This window comes from Neopelma chrysocephalum, unplaced genomic scaffold (genome assembly GCF_003984885.1).
Source record: "Neopelma chrysocephalum unplaced genomic scaffold, ASM398488v2 Primary Assembly neopelma1_175, whole genome shotgun sequence".
Classification (NCBI taxonomy): Eukaryota; Metazoa; Chordata; class Aves; order Passeriformes; family Pipridae; genus Neopelma; species Neopelma chrysocephalum.
This window is the reverse complement of record NW_020897837.1, coordinates 126,593-146,590: the sequence shown is the minus strand read 5'-3', so window position 1 is coordinate 146,590 and position 19,998 is coordinate 126,593. Positions and strand designations below refer to the sequence as shown.

Here is a 19,998-nt window from a genome sequence, read left to right as displayed (position 1 = left end):
TCCTCATGTCAGCTCCTCCTGCTCCTCATGTCAGCTCCTCCTGCTCCCTGGCACTCTTTACTCACGGGGTAATTTGGCTTTTTCTTCCTGCCACGACCACAGAGTGTTTTAGATAAAGGCAAGGGGGGAGAAATTCCTAAAGGTTTTATTTGTGCAGGATCTGAGGGGCTGTGGAGGGTCTGAAGAGCTGCAGATCAGAGTAACCACCTCTGATCATCTTCCTTTGCCCTCTGTTCCCTCACATTATTTGTCACTGGCTGCTCATTTTTAATCCTGAATGGCTTTGCAGACCCTGAACATTTTCATTCTCCCTCCCCCAAAATGGTTATGGGGAACACAGAGCTTTTTGACCTAACTTCTGACCAACCTGCTTTTCTGCAGGTGTGAAGGTGTTTTTCTTGCTGTGAAGGTGCAAATCAACCCTCCTGATTCTAGGTTGGCCTTTTTATTTTGAAATTTAGACATCTACACCATGTATCTGGAATAACAAGGTCTCTGGGTGATGCTGACTGGGCAAAGCTGCCTCTTCCCAGTTAACACTTGATTATCTGAAAAGCCCAGTGTGACTGTGCACTCCCAAAATTCCTTGTTTGTGGATACAACCTGGGGAAACCAGGCTGTGAACCACCAGGACCCCTCAGAGCATGGTCAGCACTGCAATGGCATCATGCATAAGTCAAAAATCAGTGTTAAAATTATAACTTGTACAAATAATGGTTAAAAAGTAGTTTCAGATGTTGTATCTTTAGGCTTTTTTTTTTTCCTCAATGATTTTTAGCTCAGTAATGAAGATTTCCAAACTTTAAAAAATTAAATAATCAACCAAATACAAAAAAAAAAAACAACAACCCTGAAAGCACCTGCCTTTAGGTGGCATAAATTGAATTACACAGGAGTTGTGATGACTTAATATACATGTATGAAATCATTATTTGACTGATGAGAGAAATAGTGTTCTTTTGACAACAAAATAAGAACTTGGAGATCTTTCCCTGTGTATCATGGCTCTTAAAGAGAAGGTTGGAATTGCAGTTGGATAGGGAATTTATTTAAATATTTGCAATATACAGAGCAGTAGAAGTCTGTCCTATCTTTACCCCTCAGGATAATTAAATAGTGTGTTTATAAATAAAGAATATTTCTGAAACCTGTTTGTTTCCAGTTGAAAGGTGTCACTGATGAATGTATATGGTCTTGCACTTAGTTAATCTGCACATAAAATACAAGTGAAGACATTTAAAAATAAAAATCCTCACCTCAACTACAGAATATTTGAACTTTTCAGCAGCTGCTCTTGTCAGCCATGATACACTCTTGCTCCTTGTTGAATCTCACATGGATATTCCGTAGGTTTAGCTAAAATAAAAGGGGGGAAAACCAGTAAATCTGAGCTTTTAGGTTATAGAGCTTTCCCTGGCTCAGGAAAATCAAGAGAAAGGGGCAGGTGGAAGAGGCTGAAGTGGTGGCTTTGAATTTATTAACAGTTGTGACGTGTGGGAGGGCTGGATTTCTGCTGCTCCTCAGTTCTTATTAGCAGTGAAATATTCTAATGTCATGTATTATAATGTGCATGTCCTGCAGCTGGTGAGGAAATAACCCCTTCCTTGGAATTCCCACGGTTGGAATTAATGTGATGGTGGGACAGGAGAGGTGGGAGATGTTTGGGCTGGGGCAAAACAAACTGCCTGAGGCCTGAGAATGGCAGTGATGTCCATAAAAATCAGGGGTTGGTTCAGGGCCTTTGGGAGCAGAGGAAGGAAAATATAAAGCTGCACATGAGGGAGTTTTGTAGTGGGGGGGTGTGGGGATGAAAATCCAGTGTCAGAAAGACATAAATGAGCATAATAGAACATAGAACATAAATAGACATAGAACATAAATGAGTGATATGTAGATACTTGAAGCTCCAAAAGACATGGCTGATGGAATTATTAATAATTGAGGAGAGAGGGGACATTTTGTTGACCAGCTCCAGGGGTTGGTAGCACCAAAACAGCTTTTTGGGGTGTTTTTGTTGATGAGACAAGGAGAAACGTGTCCCTCTTGTGCCTGGCCCGTGTTGATGAGCTCTGTTGGGGCAGTGTGTGTTATCTGAGGGCAGCATGGCCGGGCTTCCCTCTGGGAGGGGGGTGATAAAGCCAACCTGGGGTTGGTTCCTGAGGTGGGGCTGTGGCTGAGGTGACCTTTGGGTGCCCTGCAGGTTCCTGGGTGGAGCTGCAGATGAACGGCAACGGCAACAGCACCGACAACGGCAACGGCAAGAACGGGGGCCTGGAGCACGTCCCCTCCTCCTCCTCCATCCACAATGGGGACATGGAGAAGATCCTCCTGGATGCCCAGCATGAGTCAGGACAGAGCAGCTCAAGAGGTAGTTCCCACTGTGACAGGTAAAGGAGTGTTTGCTGCTCTGCCACCGGTTCATTATTTGATCCTGTGACCCTCAAGTTTTTTCCCAGGGGGATGTTTGTTGTGCTCCAGCGTTGGGAGGAGTTTATGATAACCGTGGTATTCCCACCTCCACAAAAAGAGGTGTAGTTCACAATGCTGGCAGTGTTCCCTAAAAGGACAAAGGGATTTTTACAGCTTTTCTGTGGATGGTGGAATTTTGGGCAGTGCTTGCTTGTCTTCAGTCTGTTGAGAAAGGTAGGATTGTAAATAGAAAAAAAAAACCTGCAAAGGTGGAGGGGTGTTGGAAAACTTTCTAATGCTGGTATTTGGGGTGTGAAGGGTGGTGTGGTCTGTAACTCAGCAGTGAGCAGAGGTGCATGTGGGAATGAATCAGCTGACATTTATCTACACTGATGATTCTTTAGTTGACAAAATGACATAACAAAATCAAAATGACATAACAAAATCAAATTTTTCTTTAGCCCTTCACCTCAAGATGATGGACAGATAACTTTTGATGTGGAAATGCACACAAGTAAAGACAGTAGTTCTCAGGTATTCTCTTTGTTAACTTTTAAAACTTCTTCACTTTTAAATATATATTTGTTCTTCACTTTTAAATATATATTTGTAAGCTGTTGATGTTTGATGTAGACTTGAGGGATAGAGCGAGGTCTTTGTGATGCGAAAAGGCTTATATTTTGTATTATTTGAAATTTGACTTGGAGATGAATAGCTTTGGAGTGAGGGGAAGAACAAGGCTCCACCTCTGCAGCTGAGAAATGCTTTTCCCCAGCAGTCCTGTTGCTGTGTAACACTGGGTGTCAGCCCTGGGTTGAAATGTTGATATTTGTGCCCAGGATTGGAGGGTGTTCAGTGATTGCTGTGCACTCCCTCACATGACAGTGAGTAATCTCCACACCACAAACTGAGAGGAGACTGATGCTGAACTCTTAGTTTGATCATGTCATAGATTTTGCTGTCTTCAGCAGTATAAATAAAAAGCATTCCTGGAAGAGTGAAACCTTGCATTTAATTCTGTCAAAGAGCTGGGACTGGTGCAGTTCTGCCCTGAGAGCCAGAAGGAAGGTGTTGGTGAGCTCTGCATCTCACTTGGGACTGTCCTAGTTGGGTACTTCTGCTTTTGCTGTGGTTCCCACTTAATGTTGTAAGTGGTTTATCTTATTTTAATAAGAGTCACTCAGCAAATTGTTTTAATGCTAAGGAGGAGTTTGTGCCCAAGTCAGTGTAGCCTTTCTAATTTATTGTTTTTCCCTACGTGGTAACGTTGGCATCTAGTGATTTAAAGTTAAAAGTTTGGATCATATAATTACAGTGAGCGCTTGCCTTTTCCTACAAGCTGCTAGTTGCAAGTAATATAAATTTCAAATTACTAATAACACCATTTGAAAAGTCAAAATACTGGTTTTGAAACCTTTTTATTTGACTTTCTGTGCTTTAGGCACGTTCTGTAAGCTTTAAATAGAATGCCATCAACTCAATGTTTTTTCTATTTGTAAATAATTTTTTGCATAGTTCTGCTTTATTTAGGAGTAAAATAATCCCTTTTTTTTGTTGTTAGTTAAACAAACAGCTTGCAATGATGTGGAAATCCTGGATACAGCAATAAAATTTGTGGTTTACTGACTCGTGGTAGCAAAATCAAATCTCTTCCCAACAATCAGCAGTCCGGGAACACTTGGTGGTTTATCAGGTGCCACCATTTGGGTTCTTATCATTTTACCACTGTTATTGTCACTCTCAGTTCAACACCCCGAGGAGGAGCTAATTGAGTGTTAAAAGGTTTGTCCAATGTGTGTTTTCAGTCCGAAGAAGAAGCAGTAGAAGGAGAGAAAGAATTGGAAGTTTTGAAGAAAAGTGCAGACTGGGTGTCAGACTGGTCAAGTAGGCCTGAAAACATTCCTCCCAAGTGAGTTAAAACTCTGCTTTTCTTAATGAATATTCATATTTTCTCATGAATATAGGAAGGAGAGGAATTACTCTGCCTTTCCAAACAAGTTCATCTTAGGAAAAAAGTTCGATTTCTCTTTGGGGAGGCTGCAAAAAGTCAAACCAATGAAGGATGAAAATCTTAATAGCAACAGAATTATTTGCAAGTAACATAAATCCACAGCAAGCTGATTACAAGGTTTCTTGACCAAATTGCAATTATTGGGAGAGCTGGGTACTTGGAGCTGGGATTCATTGGATTTAGTCTTGGCTTATTGAGTAGAAGAGTGTTGAGCAAAGTCTCCTAAATTTGTCTCCTAAATTCTCTGTCCCTTTTTTTCTTTCTATGGAAAAAATGTAATGTTCATCCACGGAAGGGGAAACCTTGAGATCCTTGAGTGCAAAGCCTTTTTATTAAACTAGAGACTTCTGTATCTCTGTTTGGAACAAAAAAAATGAGGCTCTTGCTAACAAATCACATCCTGAAATTCCCTCTCTTCGGACCTACCTCTCTCTTCAGCTCCTGCTCCCTTTGTGTCTGTCCTGTCTGTGTAAGTGGTGTCTCCACAATCCCTCCTATAATTCTCTTTGATTCCTTACTCTGTGTAAGGGATTTTATGCTTTGATCTCTAGCTCTTTGTATTTTGAAAAGAAAAAAATAAATAAAAGTTCCTACAAAGATCTGTGCATTTCTGACAAAAAAAAAAAAGAGAGAGAGAAAAAAAAAAGGAAAACAAAAAGAATCTTGTTGAATTTCTCCCTCCTTTCCCCCTCTTCTTGCAGGGAATTCCATTTCAGACATCCCAAACGTTCAGTGTCCCTAAGTATGAGGAAAAGTGGAGCAATGAAAAAAGGTGGCATTTTCTCTGCAGAATTTCTTAAGGTTTTCATTCCATCTCTGTTCATATCTCATGTTTTGGCTCTGGGATTAGGGTAAGTATTGAACTCATTCTCCCTTCAATTTTTGCATGTGCCTTTGCTATTCCCTACCTAATTCAGGTCCTGCTGAATAATAATTAAAAAAAAAGCCATTAATGTGTTTTATTTCTCACGAAAAATCAAGATTTTTGTATTGAAAATACAGGGGTGAACTTTTAAATCATCTTGGCAAGTGTCACTTGTGGCATTTGATTATCAGTGCCTGAAATGATCCAGACTAAACTAAAAAGTAGAAATTCAACTAAAAAACTAAAATTAAAAATAATAATAATAATAATAATAAAAGCCATTAATGTGTTTTATTTCTCCCCAAAGATCAAGATTTTTATATTGAAAATACACGGGTGAACTTTTAATCACCTTTGCAAGTGTAACTTGTGGCATTTGATTATCAGTGTCTGAAATGCTTCAGGTTGTGATGAAGGAAAAATAAGAATATTTTAATTTCATTTAAAATTTGATTTTTTAAAATTTAAACTTTATTTAAATTCCATTTTAAATTTTATTAATTTTTATTTATATTAATATATAATTATCTATAAATATACGATTATGAACTTTTGTTAAATATATAAGTAAATAAAATAAAATATATAAGTATGGTATTGATAATCTATGATAATATATAATATATAAATATGTTATAATATTATTGATGATCTATTATAATGTATTATAATATACAATCTATAAATAAATAAATAAATAAAACATATCTATAAATATGATATTATTGATAATCTATGATAGTAGATCTAAATATCTAAATAAATACAATAAATATATATCAATGTTATGATGTTATTGATAATCTAAATAAATAGAATAAATATATATAAATGTTATGATATTATTGATAATATAATATATCTAAATATCTAAATAAATAGAATAAACATCTATAAATATGCTATGATATTGATAATATACAATTATATATTATAACATACAATATATAAATATATAAATTATTTAATGAATATATTATTTATAATCTATGATAATATGATATATAAATGTATAAATAAAATAAATTTATAAAATATATTATAATATTAATGCTCCAGTGTAATAGACATAATGTATAAATATGTAAATAAATATATTATTATATGTTTATAATCTATAATAATATACATATACATAAAAATATATATACATATGTATGTGTAAATATATAAAATATATTAAATATATAAAATATAAAATTATGAAAATGTATGTTTTACTATATTAAATATATAATTATATATTTCTATATTATATATAAACAGATAAAATTTAAACTATGTCTAAATACACGCCTACATCTAGAAATACATATTTATACGACACAAATTAATTGAATTTACATTTTCTTTCGCTTCAACCTTAAAAACATAAACCTAAATAATTGCCAAAAATAGTGAACTAGTAAAACCAATTCCCAAACCCCGATTCCCAGGGCTCATTCCCACCACAGACACCCTTCCTTGTCCTTTCCCTTGCAGCATCTACATCGGGAAGCGCCTGACCACGCCCTCGGCCAGCACCTACTGACCCCGCCGGCCCCGCCCCGCGCCCCGACGGTGTTTCTGTCTCCTTTAGTTTGACTCGAGACCATTCTCAGCATGCCCCTGCCTCCGCCCTCCCCTCCCATCCCAGGGTTCCGCTGGAATTCCGTGTTGTTGGCGCTCTGTCGAGGTGTTTGGCCGCTCCTCCCCGTCCCCCCCGGCAGAGTTGCCGAGCAGGAGTCCCTCCTGCAGGAGTTCCCCCCGTGGCTCTGTTGTCGCAAGGGCTTCTCTTCTCTCCACGCCAAAATTGCCACCAGCAAAGTTCCCTCCGATCCTTTAGTGCCCCCTGAGCTCTGGGCCTGCTGGAAGCATCGCTGGGAAAACATTCCCTCTGGAAGGAAGGGACTGACTGGAGCGGGAAAGGATTGTTCCGAGCTGGTCGTGGAATCAACCAAGAAATCACCGGCAATAAAACCCCAGTTTAAAGCAGCTTTTTGGGGGAGTTTCCTTGGCCCCTCGTATTGGCTTTCGAGCACCATTTGATTTGCAGGAGGCCAAGACTGCATCAATTTTCGAGTAGGATAATTAAATCCATCAGCATATTTTAATATTAGGTGATTGTTGTAATCTTGTCTTTTTTCTATGAAGTCGGCTCCTTATTCCTTGTAGGAAAAAAAAACCTGTCTGATACCTAGAATATATTAGAAAAAAAAAATGGCATTGTTTGCATGTAAAGAAGATTTTTTTTTTTCTTTTCCTTACCTTGTTTTCTTAAGGGGAAATTCGAAATGTGAAATTTTCCTTTGAAAAGTAGTTTTAAATTAAGGAAAAACCCAACAGCTGTAGGTGTAGTTAAGCTCTAGATGTAAAAGGAAATGACTCTTGTTTGTTGTGGAACCATTTACAACCGAGATGAAACGGCAGCTTCAGCCAGCAAATGTTTGATTCCTCGTTATTAATTTCTCATTAAGGGGGGACAATCTTGCAGGTGCATCAAAGGTTCAGAAGTGGTGAAGCTCTGGAATGTCCTTCTGCAAATGAATTTTTTCCATATTCCTCTCTCTCATTGTTTACTGTACAATCTCCTTTTTGGGGATACTCTCGGAAACCTGGAAGTCACTCGTGGTGTCTCATCTTAGATAGGACTCTCACTGATGTCGTGGAACTTTTATCTTAGGGAACATTATTAAGCCTTGTCCTCCTTCAGTGACACTTCTTTTTTCAAAATGTGAAGCTTTAGTACCAAATTGTTACAAAGCATCGGGACACTCGTGTCCTTAAATAGATTTTATTGGAGTTCAGAACATGTAGCATGACTCTGAAGGATAGAATACTCTTTTTTTATATATATATGAATATATTAAAAAAAAATATGATATAGACTTTAATACTAAGTATTTAGGGAACCAATGCTAATTTTAAGACTAGCAAAAATCTTAATTAAATAAAAACTTTTAGTTGGCTGACTTGTAGAAGATAAAGAAATCCAGTCAGCCAGTTTGGAGAGAACAGCTACCTATAATTGTTTGCTTGCATCAGACTTTATAATAAGTTGATTATTTGATAGAGCAGTGATTGCTTGAACCAGTTGATGCATAGAAGCTAAAGCCCAGCTGAGATGTGGTTTAAAAAAACTTAGTTAGCTCCCAGGAAGTAAAAAAAAGTGCAGTATGACCCCACTGCTAAAGTGTATTTATTTTTATTCTCAGTTTCTGGACGCTGTCAGACAGTGCTTTCAGGGTGACAGGGCAGCCTAACAGCAAATTCTCTGGAATAATCTGCTTTTTTTTTCCCTTTTAGTGGCACTTGAGTTGCCTCCAAGTGTGTGTTTGTTCCAGGCTGGAGATTGGGTTTCACCCAGAGGTGGGGGAGGGAAGGGGGAAGTGCTGGAGGGTGTTTTAGAGAGCACCAAGCGCTTCATTTTCCAGCCCTAAAAACCAGGGGAGGGCAAAAAGGCTGAAACACTTTTCAGTTCTAACACAGCACCTTGTTTTGTATGGAAATTGGAGTAGTGGAAAAATAGATTTTTACCGAGCAGGGAGTACTTTTTAAAGAGGAAAAAACCCCATTTCTGAATTCAAAGGTAATTCTTCAGGATATCTGCTAAATAACACTGCAAGCTTGTGGCTGGAGTATCAATTTGAAGTAAAATGAGGTAAAAATTGTGCAAAGTAGAGCTGAGGTCACTGTAACACTGGCTGGGATACAAAGCAGTATTTATTGATACCCTACATAAGCTCTGGAGGAAAGTCTACAACTTCTGGTTTTACGCTGAGCAGGAACAGATTGTTGTACCATTTGAAAAAAGGGGTTTCAACTCTTGCTAGTTGGAAGTTTTGTTAAGATAAATGTTGTTTAAAAAAAAAAAGCTTTATACCTGTTTACAGTTTTGGAAAAAATAAATAAAAAACAAAAAAACACAAAAAAAAAAGGACACAAAAAACCACACAAAATAGGCTTCATTTTTCTTACATTCAGTGAAAAACTGGCCTCAAATATTTGTAAATAGGATCAAGAAAAAAAAAAGGCATAAACTGGCACATGAGAAGTGCAGCAGGCTGACCTTAACTGCAGCAAAAAAGCATCTTTACTTACTGTTTTCAGAAGTGAAAAGCTGAAGATTGTTGGCAATTCAACCTTTTGGTTTTTGTTTTTTTTTTTAATTGACACTTGTTGAGCTATTGGAGTTAACTGAGCCAAAGTGATTCTTGCATTCTTCATCCATTAGTTAGCACTTTGTAACATTATCTACAGTTTACATGTATAAGTTGTAGCTTATAAACATTTTGTGCCATTAAAGCTCTCACAAAACTGCTCGTCTGAAATCCCTTCGTGCTGCGCCTTTTCCTGCTTTGTCCTTCTCCTCTTTTCCTTTGTTTGTTTTTTTTATTTACAGGATTGTTTTGTCTCGTGTTTTATGTTCTGGGTTATTTGGACACCGAAGCTGCTGTTTAGAGACTGGAATCGTGGGGGTTTTTTTGGGTTTGTCGTTTGGTTTTTTTTTATTATTCTTATTATTTTTAGTGACCTGGGATCATCAGCTTCGTTTCCTGAAGCACTTCACCAAAATATTGCCCTGCTTGGCCTTGGTTCCTGTGCCAAGTCCTCCAGCACCTTGTCCAGGAAAACTCTGGAATCAAAATTATTCTGGTGGCAAATGAAATGTCAAGTGGAATTGGTGAGATTTTGTATAACTGGTGGACTCTGTTGTACTCCTTGTATTTCTCTTCTGTTCCCTAATTCTGTTGAATTTGCAGATTAAAGAGTTAAGGGACAAAAACCCCTGATTGTTAATCTGCCTCCATGTTCTTGGTTCAAAGGGTTATTTCCTGGAGGATCACGAGGAGACTTGTTCATTCCTGGTGGGAATTTTCCCCATTCTGATCCTGCTACTGCCCATTTTAATTCCTCTCTTACGTGGTTTTAATGTTTACATCCAGAACTTCGCGAAAATGGGATTTTTGGGGTATTTTTTTTCATAGGAATAAGATAAAAATATAAATCTTACTTTCAGAAAGTTTCAATGTCTGGGACTTGGGCCTCAATTTTGAGTAGTGCTGGGGGCCTGAGCAGGTTCTTTCTTTGCAGCCAACTGAGATAAACACATTTATTTAGTAGGTTTGCAGGGAAAAAAATCCATTCCGTGCTTCAAAACCTCATTAAGAATAAATACAAGATAATATTGTGTAAGGCAGCAGTTTCTCTGCACTGGGATGATTATTATTGTTATTATTATTAATAATAATAACAACATTTTGATGGAGTTGTGGAATCTTCGAGTTTCTTTCCATTCCAGTACAGGAGTGTTCAAGTAAACACTGAAGAAAAGGGATTTATTTGTGTGTTTAATTTAGAGCAGCTCAATTATTTCGATTATCTGTTGTAGGTGGGTAGATGAGCTCTGTGAAAAGATTAGAATTTGAATTGTTTTAGGAAAAAGTTCACTATGAAAAGATTAGAATTTAAATTGTTTTAGGAGAAAGTTCACTATGAAAAGACTAGAATTTAAACTGTTTTAGGAAGAAGTTCATTACGAAAAGATTAGAATTTGAATTGTTTCAGGAAAAATTCACTATGAAAAGATTAAAATTTGAATTGTTTCAGGAAAAAGTTCACTATCAAAACACTATTTATACACTTGTGTTGTGCCCACATGTGAAAAGTCTCTCTAAAATGAAGTCCTGATGCCCTTCAAGTGTTTGTAGGATCTTTGCCTCATACTGATGAAAACTCCTCCGTGTTCGGGTCCTAAACCCCAAAATAAACCCCAAGGATTCCTCAGCTAGGCCTGTAGTTCAACCAGCACTTTAAAAACAACACTAAAACCTTGCAGTACTCCTGGAAAAGCTGGTGCTGCCGGAATAATGCCCGTGGAAAAGAGAAAGCCAAAGGAATTTCCCTTTCCTGGGATCCTTCCCTGGGCCCTGCCCTGGGTTTGAGCTGAGCTCACCCAGCCAGGCTCAGTCCTGACCTCAGGGGGAGAGCGAGGGGTGCTTTGCCACCAGGGAGAGAAAACATGACTGAACTTCTTGAGCTGCTGCCAGAACACTGAGGGGATGGGAAGAGGCATTTTTTTCTATTTTCAACTATTTCCTCACACTTTTCCTGCTCAGACTGGGGAGTGTGTGGAGAGACTTGGGTAGTGGTGCGGTTTTGCTTGACTGGCTGTTTGTTGTCTAAGGAGAAATCAATGAGTTTTAAGGCCAGAAAATACCTTTTTCTGGTGGATGTAACAGCAGAGAAAAACAGTGCTACAGCTGTTGAAGTTGGTGCACTTAAGGTGTGAAATTCAGGTCACAAAAAACACCAGGTCCTTGCAAAGCTGTCAGTGGTGCTGAACCTCCCCCTGGATTGAGCTGTTACACCTTCCTTTGGACTTCAAATTTCAGCCACTGGAAGTCCCTTTCCATGGTACAGGAAGGAGCCTTTCACTCTCAGGTGCATCTTCTAAATATGTGTTTTAACGAAAATCTCTGTGTTTTAAGGCAAATCTCCTCGCAGCCTTTTATTTCTCACCTGTCACCTGCATCTAAATAAAGGGAGACTCGTCCACGGAAAAACTACGTGTGCAAAATCCGGAGTGAAACATTTCTGACCCCTCTTTTCTTTCAAATAAATAATAAAAATTCCTTATTTACTTCGAAAGTGTGGCGTGAACTTTTGACCAAACCGAGTGTAAACGGTGCACGGGTGGAATTTCAGGTGCAAAGTTCCCTCTTGGTTCTCCCAGCTGGTTCTGTGAGGGGAGCAGGGAGTGTGTTTGTCCTCCAGGAACTTTGTGGGACCATCCTGCCAGTGCAGCTGGAACAACCCTCCTCCTCTGAGCTCCCTGCAGGCTCAAACCCTCTCCTGCTTCTGCATTATTCGCATTATTCCCCACAAAGTTCATTGCTTGGATGGCTCTTCTCTCTCCTGCCTCACTGAATTCCCTCCCAGCTGTCTCTGGGGTGCTCCTTTTCCCTTCCTTTCCTCGTGTTTTCACTCTGCTTCCCATTTCTGCTCGAATTCCGTGAGCAAGCAGAGCCTCTTTGATCCCCTGCCTGTGTCAGGAGGAGTTTTGGTTACTGAGGTGAAACTGTGCCCTGTTTTGAGCATTCCCTGGTTCCAGGAGCTCAGCACTTCCCTCAGGTGGGTGTGTGGCCACTTGCAGAGCTCCAGATCTTGCAGGGGGTTAATTTGGGGTTGATGTGTTTAATTGGGGCTGGCACAGCCAGGGGTGGGGTGGTTGCTTTCACCTCCAAGGAAGTGGGATATGAAGGAAGTTTAGAGTTTCATCAGGAACTGGAGGGTTGGGACAAGGAGGAAGGGGTTCAAACTGAGAGTAGGTGAAATATTGGGCAGAAATTCTGAATTACAGTGAGATACTGTTGAATTTATGGGAGGAAATTATTTAAACTGCTTTTAATGGCTTTGAACTGAAGGAGAGTAGGATAACATGGGATATTGGGGAGGAATTCCTTCCTGGGAGGGTGGGGAGGGGCTGGGATGGAATTCCCAGAGAAGCTGTGGCTGCCCCTGGATCCCTGGAAGTGTCCAAGGCCAGGTTGGATCAGCCTGGTCCAGTGGAAGGTGTCCCTGCCCATGGCAGGGGGTGGCACTGGATGATTTTAAGGTCCCTTCCAACCCAAACCGTTCTGGGGTTCTCTGAAGTTCTCTGTCCCATTTCTAGGTCAGAGGGTCATGCAGCCTAAACAGGGATTCAGCTCCAAACTTGGAATTGTATTCTGGACTTTTCTGTGTGGACAAGTCCAGCTGAAGGCCTGGAGGATGCTTTGTGAGCCGTGTTCCCTCCCAGTGGTGCTGGGTGAGACACAGTTTCTTGGAGCTCTGTTTCCCACAGCAGGGAGGTCTGAGGGAGCTGCAGCCTCTGCCCCTGTGGCAGGAACGGGGTGTTCCTGCTCCTGGGCTTATCCAGTCAGCTCCAGTTGCAGGATTCTTGGTAAAAATACAGATACTTTTTTGTAAATGCTGATAAGGTGGGAACAAAAGTTCCCGTCAGAGTCAGCAAGAGCAAGATGGACCCGGAGGGGGATTTTTCAGCTTTATCTTTGCAAAGTCAGAATTGAAGCCTTGTAGTGTGTGAGAGTTACACAGAGCTGGAGCAGTGCTCAGATATTCTCGTGATGAAGGTGAAATAAGAGTCTGTTGGTGCTTGTTGGTTTTTTTAGGTGCTGTGAGTTAGTTGGGTTTCAAGCTGAGTGCCTGGAGGTTTTACTCCAGGGTGGAACAGTCTCCTTTTGGATTCTCCCAGAGGGCCTGGCTGCTCTCCTCTCCCAGGAGAAAGCTGCTCCACTACCAGGAGAGACAGCACAGACTTGCTTCCAGGGTGTACCAATTGTCATTTGATTTCAGAGTAAGAAGCAAGAGGCAATTAGAGCTGCTGCTTTGAGAGCACTGTCTGATAGGTAGGAGAGACCTCTGGGGTTCCTACAAATTACTTTAATAGCTTCAGCTCCCAAACAGCTTCTCTGGCCCATCTCTGGTGTCTCCTAGACAGCAGCTGCAGGGGGTGTATCTGCTGGAAACACAGAGTGCATTTGAAGGCCTTGATTTGTAGCACTGCAGTTTGCCCTGGTCTCATGTTGGGCTTGGCTTCTCTGTGCTGAGAGTTAGTTTAATTCATGGGTGTCCAGGCAAAAGCAGAACACGGAATCACGGGATCATGGAATCACTGAGGTTGGAAAAGCCCTCCCAGACCATCAAGTCCAGCCTGTGACTGATCCTCACCAGAGCGCTGAGTGCCACATGCAGTCCTTCCTTGAACACCTCCAGGGGTGGGGAATTTCTTTGCAGAGAGGGTGATCAGCCATTGGAATGGGCTGCCCAGGGAAGTGGTGGATTCTCCATCCCTGGAGGTTTTTAAGGTGAGACTGGATGTGGCATCAGTGCCATGGGCTGGGAACCACGGCGGGGTTGGATCAAGGGTTGGACTTGATGATCTTGGAGGTCCCTTCCAACCCAGCTGATTCTGTGATTCTGTGATTCTATGATTCTGTGATTCTATGACTCCACCACCTCCCTGGGCAGCCCCTTCCAATGTTTAACAACCACGAAGAAATTCCTCCTGATGTCCAACCCGGATCTCCACCTTGGGGCTGTTGAGCCCTGGCTTAAAGCTCCCTCCTGTCCTTTCCCAGGGCTGCAAGGACCTGGCTGGGCTGCTTTTCATGGATTTGGGACAGAAACACGGAGTCTGTCGGCTGCGGTGGCACCACGAGGGGTTAAAACCATCAGTGACTGGGAGGAGGAGGAGGAAGCTTCTTCCTCGCACTGAAAGCGCTGAACAAACACACGGATCTCCAGCAGCAGCAGCAGGAAGCTTTGGTGGGAATTCCTGCCAGGAATGTGACAGCCAGACCCCGCTCGGGCTGGGCAGGTTCTTCTGCCCGGGCTGTGCTGGGTGTGTGTGTGTGGAGCGCTGGGAAGGGGGGACGGAGGAGGAGGAGGAGTGGCAAGACAAGCAGCGACAAAAGAGGGGGTCCTTTCCCATCCCGAGCATTTTCCTATAGGCTTCCCTGCTCTAGGTGAGCTCAGGGCCCTCCCCAATTGGCTGGAGCTGCGGTGGTACCATGTGTGATGTCACCCTGGCAGTGGTGGGAGCCTTTCATGTGAGATCCTGGTGGGAGCCTTTTATTTCCCGGCACAAACGTGTTTGAGGGAGAGAGAGAGAGAGAGAGACAGAAGGAGATGCTGAAGGTGCTGTTCCACTTCCTCCTGTGAGAGTCACCCATAAATCCCCAGTGGCCTCTCAGCACTGCGCTGGGAGCCAAGTTAATGGGAAATTAGTGGGGGGAGGATTAGATTTCAGTGCTTTAGGGTTTCTGAGGAGCTGCTGGAAATCCTTCCGCTGGTGGAGACACAAGGAAGGCAAATGCACTGAAATTACCCAGGAATAAATAATGGGATAAGTGTAAAAAAAAGAAGAAGTAAAAAAGGCACAATGAAGAGATTTTGTTCCCAGCTCGTGTCTCTTGGAACCCTCTGACTCGGGTTTGGTGCCACTGGATGCTACAAACACGTCTTTTTAGCCCCAGAGCACTTGTATGTTGTTCTTGCTGTGCACACCTAGTTGAGCATCTAATTTGCATATATAATTGTCATTCCCACTGCAAGCCAAGCCACACAGGCTGGACAACTTCACCCTTTGCACCCTTTTCTTACCAGTTTATTTTACTGTCTAACCCCTTCTGTTGGATTTGACCTTTTTTTTTAAAATAGATGTGGTTTACTTGGAATTTGTTCTCCAAGTGTTAAGGATTTTACTTTTAAATTGGGCTAGAAATAGGAATTGTGGGTTTGTTTTCCAGGATGGGCACTTAAAGCAGCAGCTGCCTTTTTGCCACTGAGTTAATAGTGGCCGTAGGAAAGTCTTTGTGACTCAGTGCTCATCTGGAAAATGGAAATATTAACCAGGCACAGAAGGTGTTAATGACGTCAGTTCAAAGCAAAGGATCTTTATGATACTTTTGTTTAATGATCTCAACTACCAAAGGTATTTTTTCCAGCTTCTCAGCCAGTGGAGATAATTTGAGTGTCAGCTGATGGTGCTCTCTGACTTGTGCTGCTTTGATTAGGTTTGGATTAAATGCTGTGTCTGTCTTAGTTTATAAGAGCCATTTAATGACCCAGGAAGCAATTACTGAACTGATATTCCTAGGGAAGAACATTCCTCTGAGACTGAAATTTGTGTGGAGCTCCTGGATTTGGGATGGGCTGGTTTTGGGGGCCACATCTGGGTGAAATAACGAGTCTTTAATCTTAAATTCCTGAGCTGGATGTGTCAGCATGCTGAGTCAGTGGCAGTATTTTTAATCTCTTGTTTTTGAGAGATAAAATGTCATTTGAATAATTCATACCCAGCACAAGGCTGTGTTTGTCCAGTGGGATCAGGCAGTGGGAATCCTGTATGAACTGGATAAACCAGGAGGGTCAGGGTCTGAAAAAATCTGTGAATTGGTGATGTGGAGCCTCACTGGAGAGCAGTGGGGCTGTGGCCAGGGGATAAGTGTAAAAAAAAGAAGGAAAAAAGGCACAATGAAGAGATTTTCTTCCCAGGCTGTGTCTCTTGGAACCCTCTGACTCGGGTTTGGTGACACTGGATGCTACAAACACGACCCCTGACTCGTTGGTCCCTCCCTGGTGATCCCGTTCCCAGCCCGGAGCAGGGATCGGCTCCCAGGAGCTCTGATGCACCAGCTCTGCCTCCAGCTGCTCTGGCTTGGGCTGGAATTAAGCCTGGCAGGTGCCCTGCACTGCACTTTATTCCCAGCCAGGCCTAAAGCCGAGCTGTGGCTGCAGGAGACGCTCTGGGAAGAGAGGGATGAGGATTCCTTGCCCCGAGCTCCCGTTTGCCTTCTGTTCCCAAAGCCTCCCTGGCAGCTGCTCACAGGGATTTCTGCCCACCCCACGTGGATCCTGACAGATAATTAACCTTTCAGCAGCTTGATTAAGCAGGAGCTGCTTCAGCCCTTCCTGATAAAGCAGCAGCTTCCCTGGAAAACCACACTTTTCTCTCCTCCCAGCTTGATTTTTTAAAAGGAATTAAATCAGTGGGCACTGATTTTTCATCCTATGACCTTTGCATGTGTTGGTCCTGTGTAACACCAGAAGGAAACATGACATCTGGCTCATGGCCAGAGCACATTGTCATTTTAAAAAGTTGTTTTTTTTAAAAAAAATCACCTCCAACTCAGGTAAAATTGATTCTATTTTCTCACAGCCGTAAAGGTATTTTACTGTTCCTATTTGAAAGGTATTTTGCTCTTCCTATTTGAAATGTTTAAAAGGAAGTCTGCAGTTCTGGTGGGTTTGTGTTTTTTTTATTCCTGGAGGAGGGGAGGGGATACTTTGAAATAAAAAAAATTTCCCTCAATCCACAAATTACTCTGTGTTTCACTTGGAGGGTAAATCCAAGGAGATTTGGCTCAGGATGAAGGGGGATAAAATGAATAAAATCTGTCTCTCTTTGAAGGGTCATAAGAGCAGAGAGGAAGGTGTGCTGCACATTGGTAGCATCAGGCTCAGACAGGAAAACAAGGACCAGGGTTTAGCCTGAAGATGCTCCTGTCCAACATTTGTAGGCAGCAGCCTGCACAGCCTGATGTTTTCCTCATTAGTCCTATTTATTTTATCTGTGTGTGTTTTTTCCTCTCTGAACACAGCAGGGTGGGATAACACAGAGTTTTATAAAGCAGTTCATATATAAGTTGAATATGAAGCTTCCAACAGCTGTCTCTGGGCTGAGCTGGAGTTTCTTGCAGAGTGCTGGTGGATGGGTAATTTTGGATTAATCTGAGGAGAAAGCTGGGCCAGCTGAGCTGGAGGTGGGAGGGAGGGTGGGATTCAGGGTTCTCTGGATTGGCAGCTGGAGCAGACCCCAGCAGGTTCCCAGGGTGCTCTGGGTGCAGTAACCACTGTAAAACCCCAGGACAAACCCAGCTGAGCTTGTCCTGCCTTTGTTTTGTCCCCTCCAGCCCCTTTCCTGGTGACCATTAAACTCTGGGAGCTGTGGGGCCTCTGCCTCCCTTGGCTTTTCCTTGGCCAGGCAGCAATCCCTCCATGTAAAACGAATCACTCTTGTCTTCCCTGGATTTACCCTCCCACCCCCATCCCTCCAAGCCCCTGCATTGTTCCAAGAGGGATGTGCAGTTCCCTGGATTTAGATGAGCAGCTTTTCCTGTCTGTGCTTTCCCAGGTTCCTTCAAGCAGCATCTCTTCTGTGTCAGTTCATGCCCTGAGCTTGCAGGAGGCTGTTTTTCACTGCCTGACTACAAAATCCCTCTAGAGCAGAAAGGCAGTTTCCCAAGGATTTATAGGAAAAAATATAGATATATTCCTGTAGATTGGAAGCTGTTGTGCCCTAGGTGGAAATCTGCAGGTGAGGCCCTTATTTAGTGGCTTCTTCCGACCTATTTCAGGGTCTCTGTCTGACAAATTGTAGGATCATGGAGTGGTTTGGGTTGGAAGGGACCTTAAAGCCTCCCTGCCACAGGGAGGGACACCTTCCACTAGCCCAGGTTGCTCCAACCTGGCCTTGGACACTTCCAGGGATGGGGCAGCCACAGCTCCTCTGGGAATTCCATCCCAGCCCCTCACAACCCTCACAGGGAGGAATTTCTTCCCAATATTCAATCTAAACCTGCTCTCTGTCAGTGGGAAGCCATTCCCCCCTTTCCTGTCACTCCAGGACCTTCTAAAGAGTCCCTCTCCATCCTTCTTTCAGCTCCTTCAGGTCCTGGAAGGCCACAATCAGGTCACCCTGAAGCCTCCCTTCTCCAGGCTGAGCAACCCCAATTCCCTCAGCCTTCCCTCCCAGCAGAGCTGCTCCATCCTCCTAATGAGAGGATGAGTAAATAAACAAAGATAAAAAAGCAATGCCTGCTTCCTTCCCTGCTCCACATCCCTGCTCCCTTGCCAGGGAACATCTCCCTGTATCCAGGTGCCAGGAAATGGGATGCAATGGGATACAATGGGATGCAATGGGATGCAATGGGATGCACACCTGGCTGGGGATGCACACTGATGGTCCAGGCCCCTGGGAGACAGCTCAGGTTGGGAATCTTAATTGCTGAGCCCTTTTGACATCCTGGCTGTAAACACTGAAGGGTCTTTCCCGTTGGGATGGGCACCTGGCCAGTGGATTCATATTATTCCCCCCCCTTTCCCATTGGGATCCTCCCAGGAGCTGCTGGTGGCAGTGCTGGGGAGCTCTGGGCTGCTCCCAGCTGTTAGTTCTGGGATCAGCTGCCCGGGTTTGCTGGTTCAGAAATCACAAACAGCCTGTCAGGAGCCTGTGCCCTGCAGGGCTGTCAGACCCGGTATTTCCAAAGTGTCCCCGGGATCCACCCAGGCTGGAATGCGGCGCTGTTCACACCAGCCCGCTCTGCTCCTCTCTCCTTGATCAGACTTGTGGCTGGGGCTGGGCTCCTCCCGGCTTTATTTATGTGTTAATTCAGGGGTGAAGGGTGGTTTTGTTCAGCCCCGAATCCGATGGAATCACCAGGTTTCAGCTCCCAGCTCCCGACAGGGACTCCCCCAGCTGAGAGCCTGCCCTGCCCGTGTCCCTGAGCCAGGGGAAGGAGGGCAGAGCACAATGACTCACAGTCTGCATGAATTGTTCTGGCAGGGCCTGACCCTGATGTATTCAGATGTATCCAGGCATAGCTGAGTGAAATGGAATGCTCTGGAGTTCTGGGATCATCTTGGCCTTGGTTTTTTTTCAGTAGAACTCTAATATTTAAGTCCCTTCTATTCCTTTACTCTCTCCCAGGCTCACTCCCTTCCTGCCTCCCACCTTTTAAGGTTGTGCAGGGGCTGTTTAAGCAAATTTTAAGGTCAGATGGCCACGCAGGGGGTGTTTTATCTTCTCACAAAAGAAAGAAACCTTCGTATTTTCTGCACCCAGAAAGATCCCAGGCAAATAAATGCACCCAGAGCTGTTCCCTGCAGAGCTCAGGAGAGCTTTGGAAACACCTTACAAGGAGTGTAGAGGCCTTGAGTGATTTCACAGGGTTGCTCAGGATTTCTCCTTTTTTTTTTTTTCTCCACTAGGATGAAACAACATTTGTCACTAAGGTGGAAGAAATCCTTTTTTTCCTGCCAGGTGGACTCCTGCAGGAGCACCAGTTCTTTTTGTCAGTTCTGAGATAAAGGAAGGTGCTTTTTTTCCTCAGTTCTGGGGCGTAAATAGCAAAGTGCTGCCATTTACAGCAGTTCCTCTTTCAGGATG

At 42.8% G+C, this 19,998-nt stretch overlaps 1 protein-coding gene across 3 annotated transcripts in view; it reads left to right on the top strand.

The window, feature by feature from the left end:
- The window catches only part of BNIP3L (BCL2 interacting protein 3 like), a 9,833-nt gene extending 2,861 nt beyond the window's left edge, over positions 1–6,972 (top strand). For all 3 annotated transcript variants that reach the window (XM_027701933.1, XM_027701934.1, XM_027701935.1), the window contains exons 2-6: positions 2,201–2,387; positions 2,871–2,943; positions 4,215–4,318; positions 5,122–5,271; positions 6,768–6,972. In XM_027701933.1, the coding sequence (XP_027557734.1) occupies positions 2,201–2,387; positions 2,871–2,943; positions 4,215–4,318; positions 5,122–5,271; positions 6,768–6,816 (563 nt within the window). In that variant the 3' untranslated portion in view covers positions 6,817–6,972. The remainder of the gene's footprint in view (positions 1–2,200; positions 2,388–2,870; positions 2,944–4,214; positions 4,319–5,121; positions 5,272–6,767) is intronic.
- Positions 6,973–19,998: the final 13,026 nt, after the last annotated feature.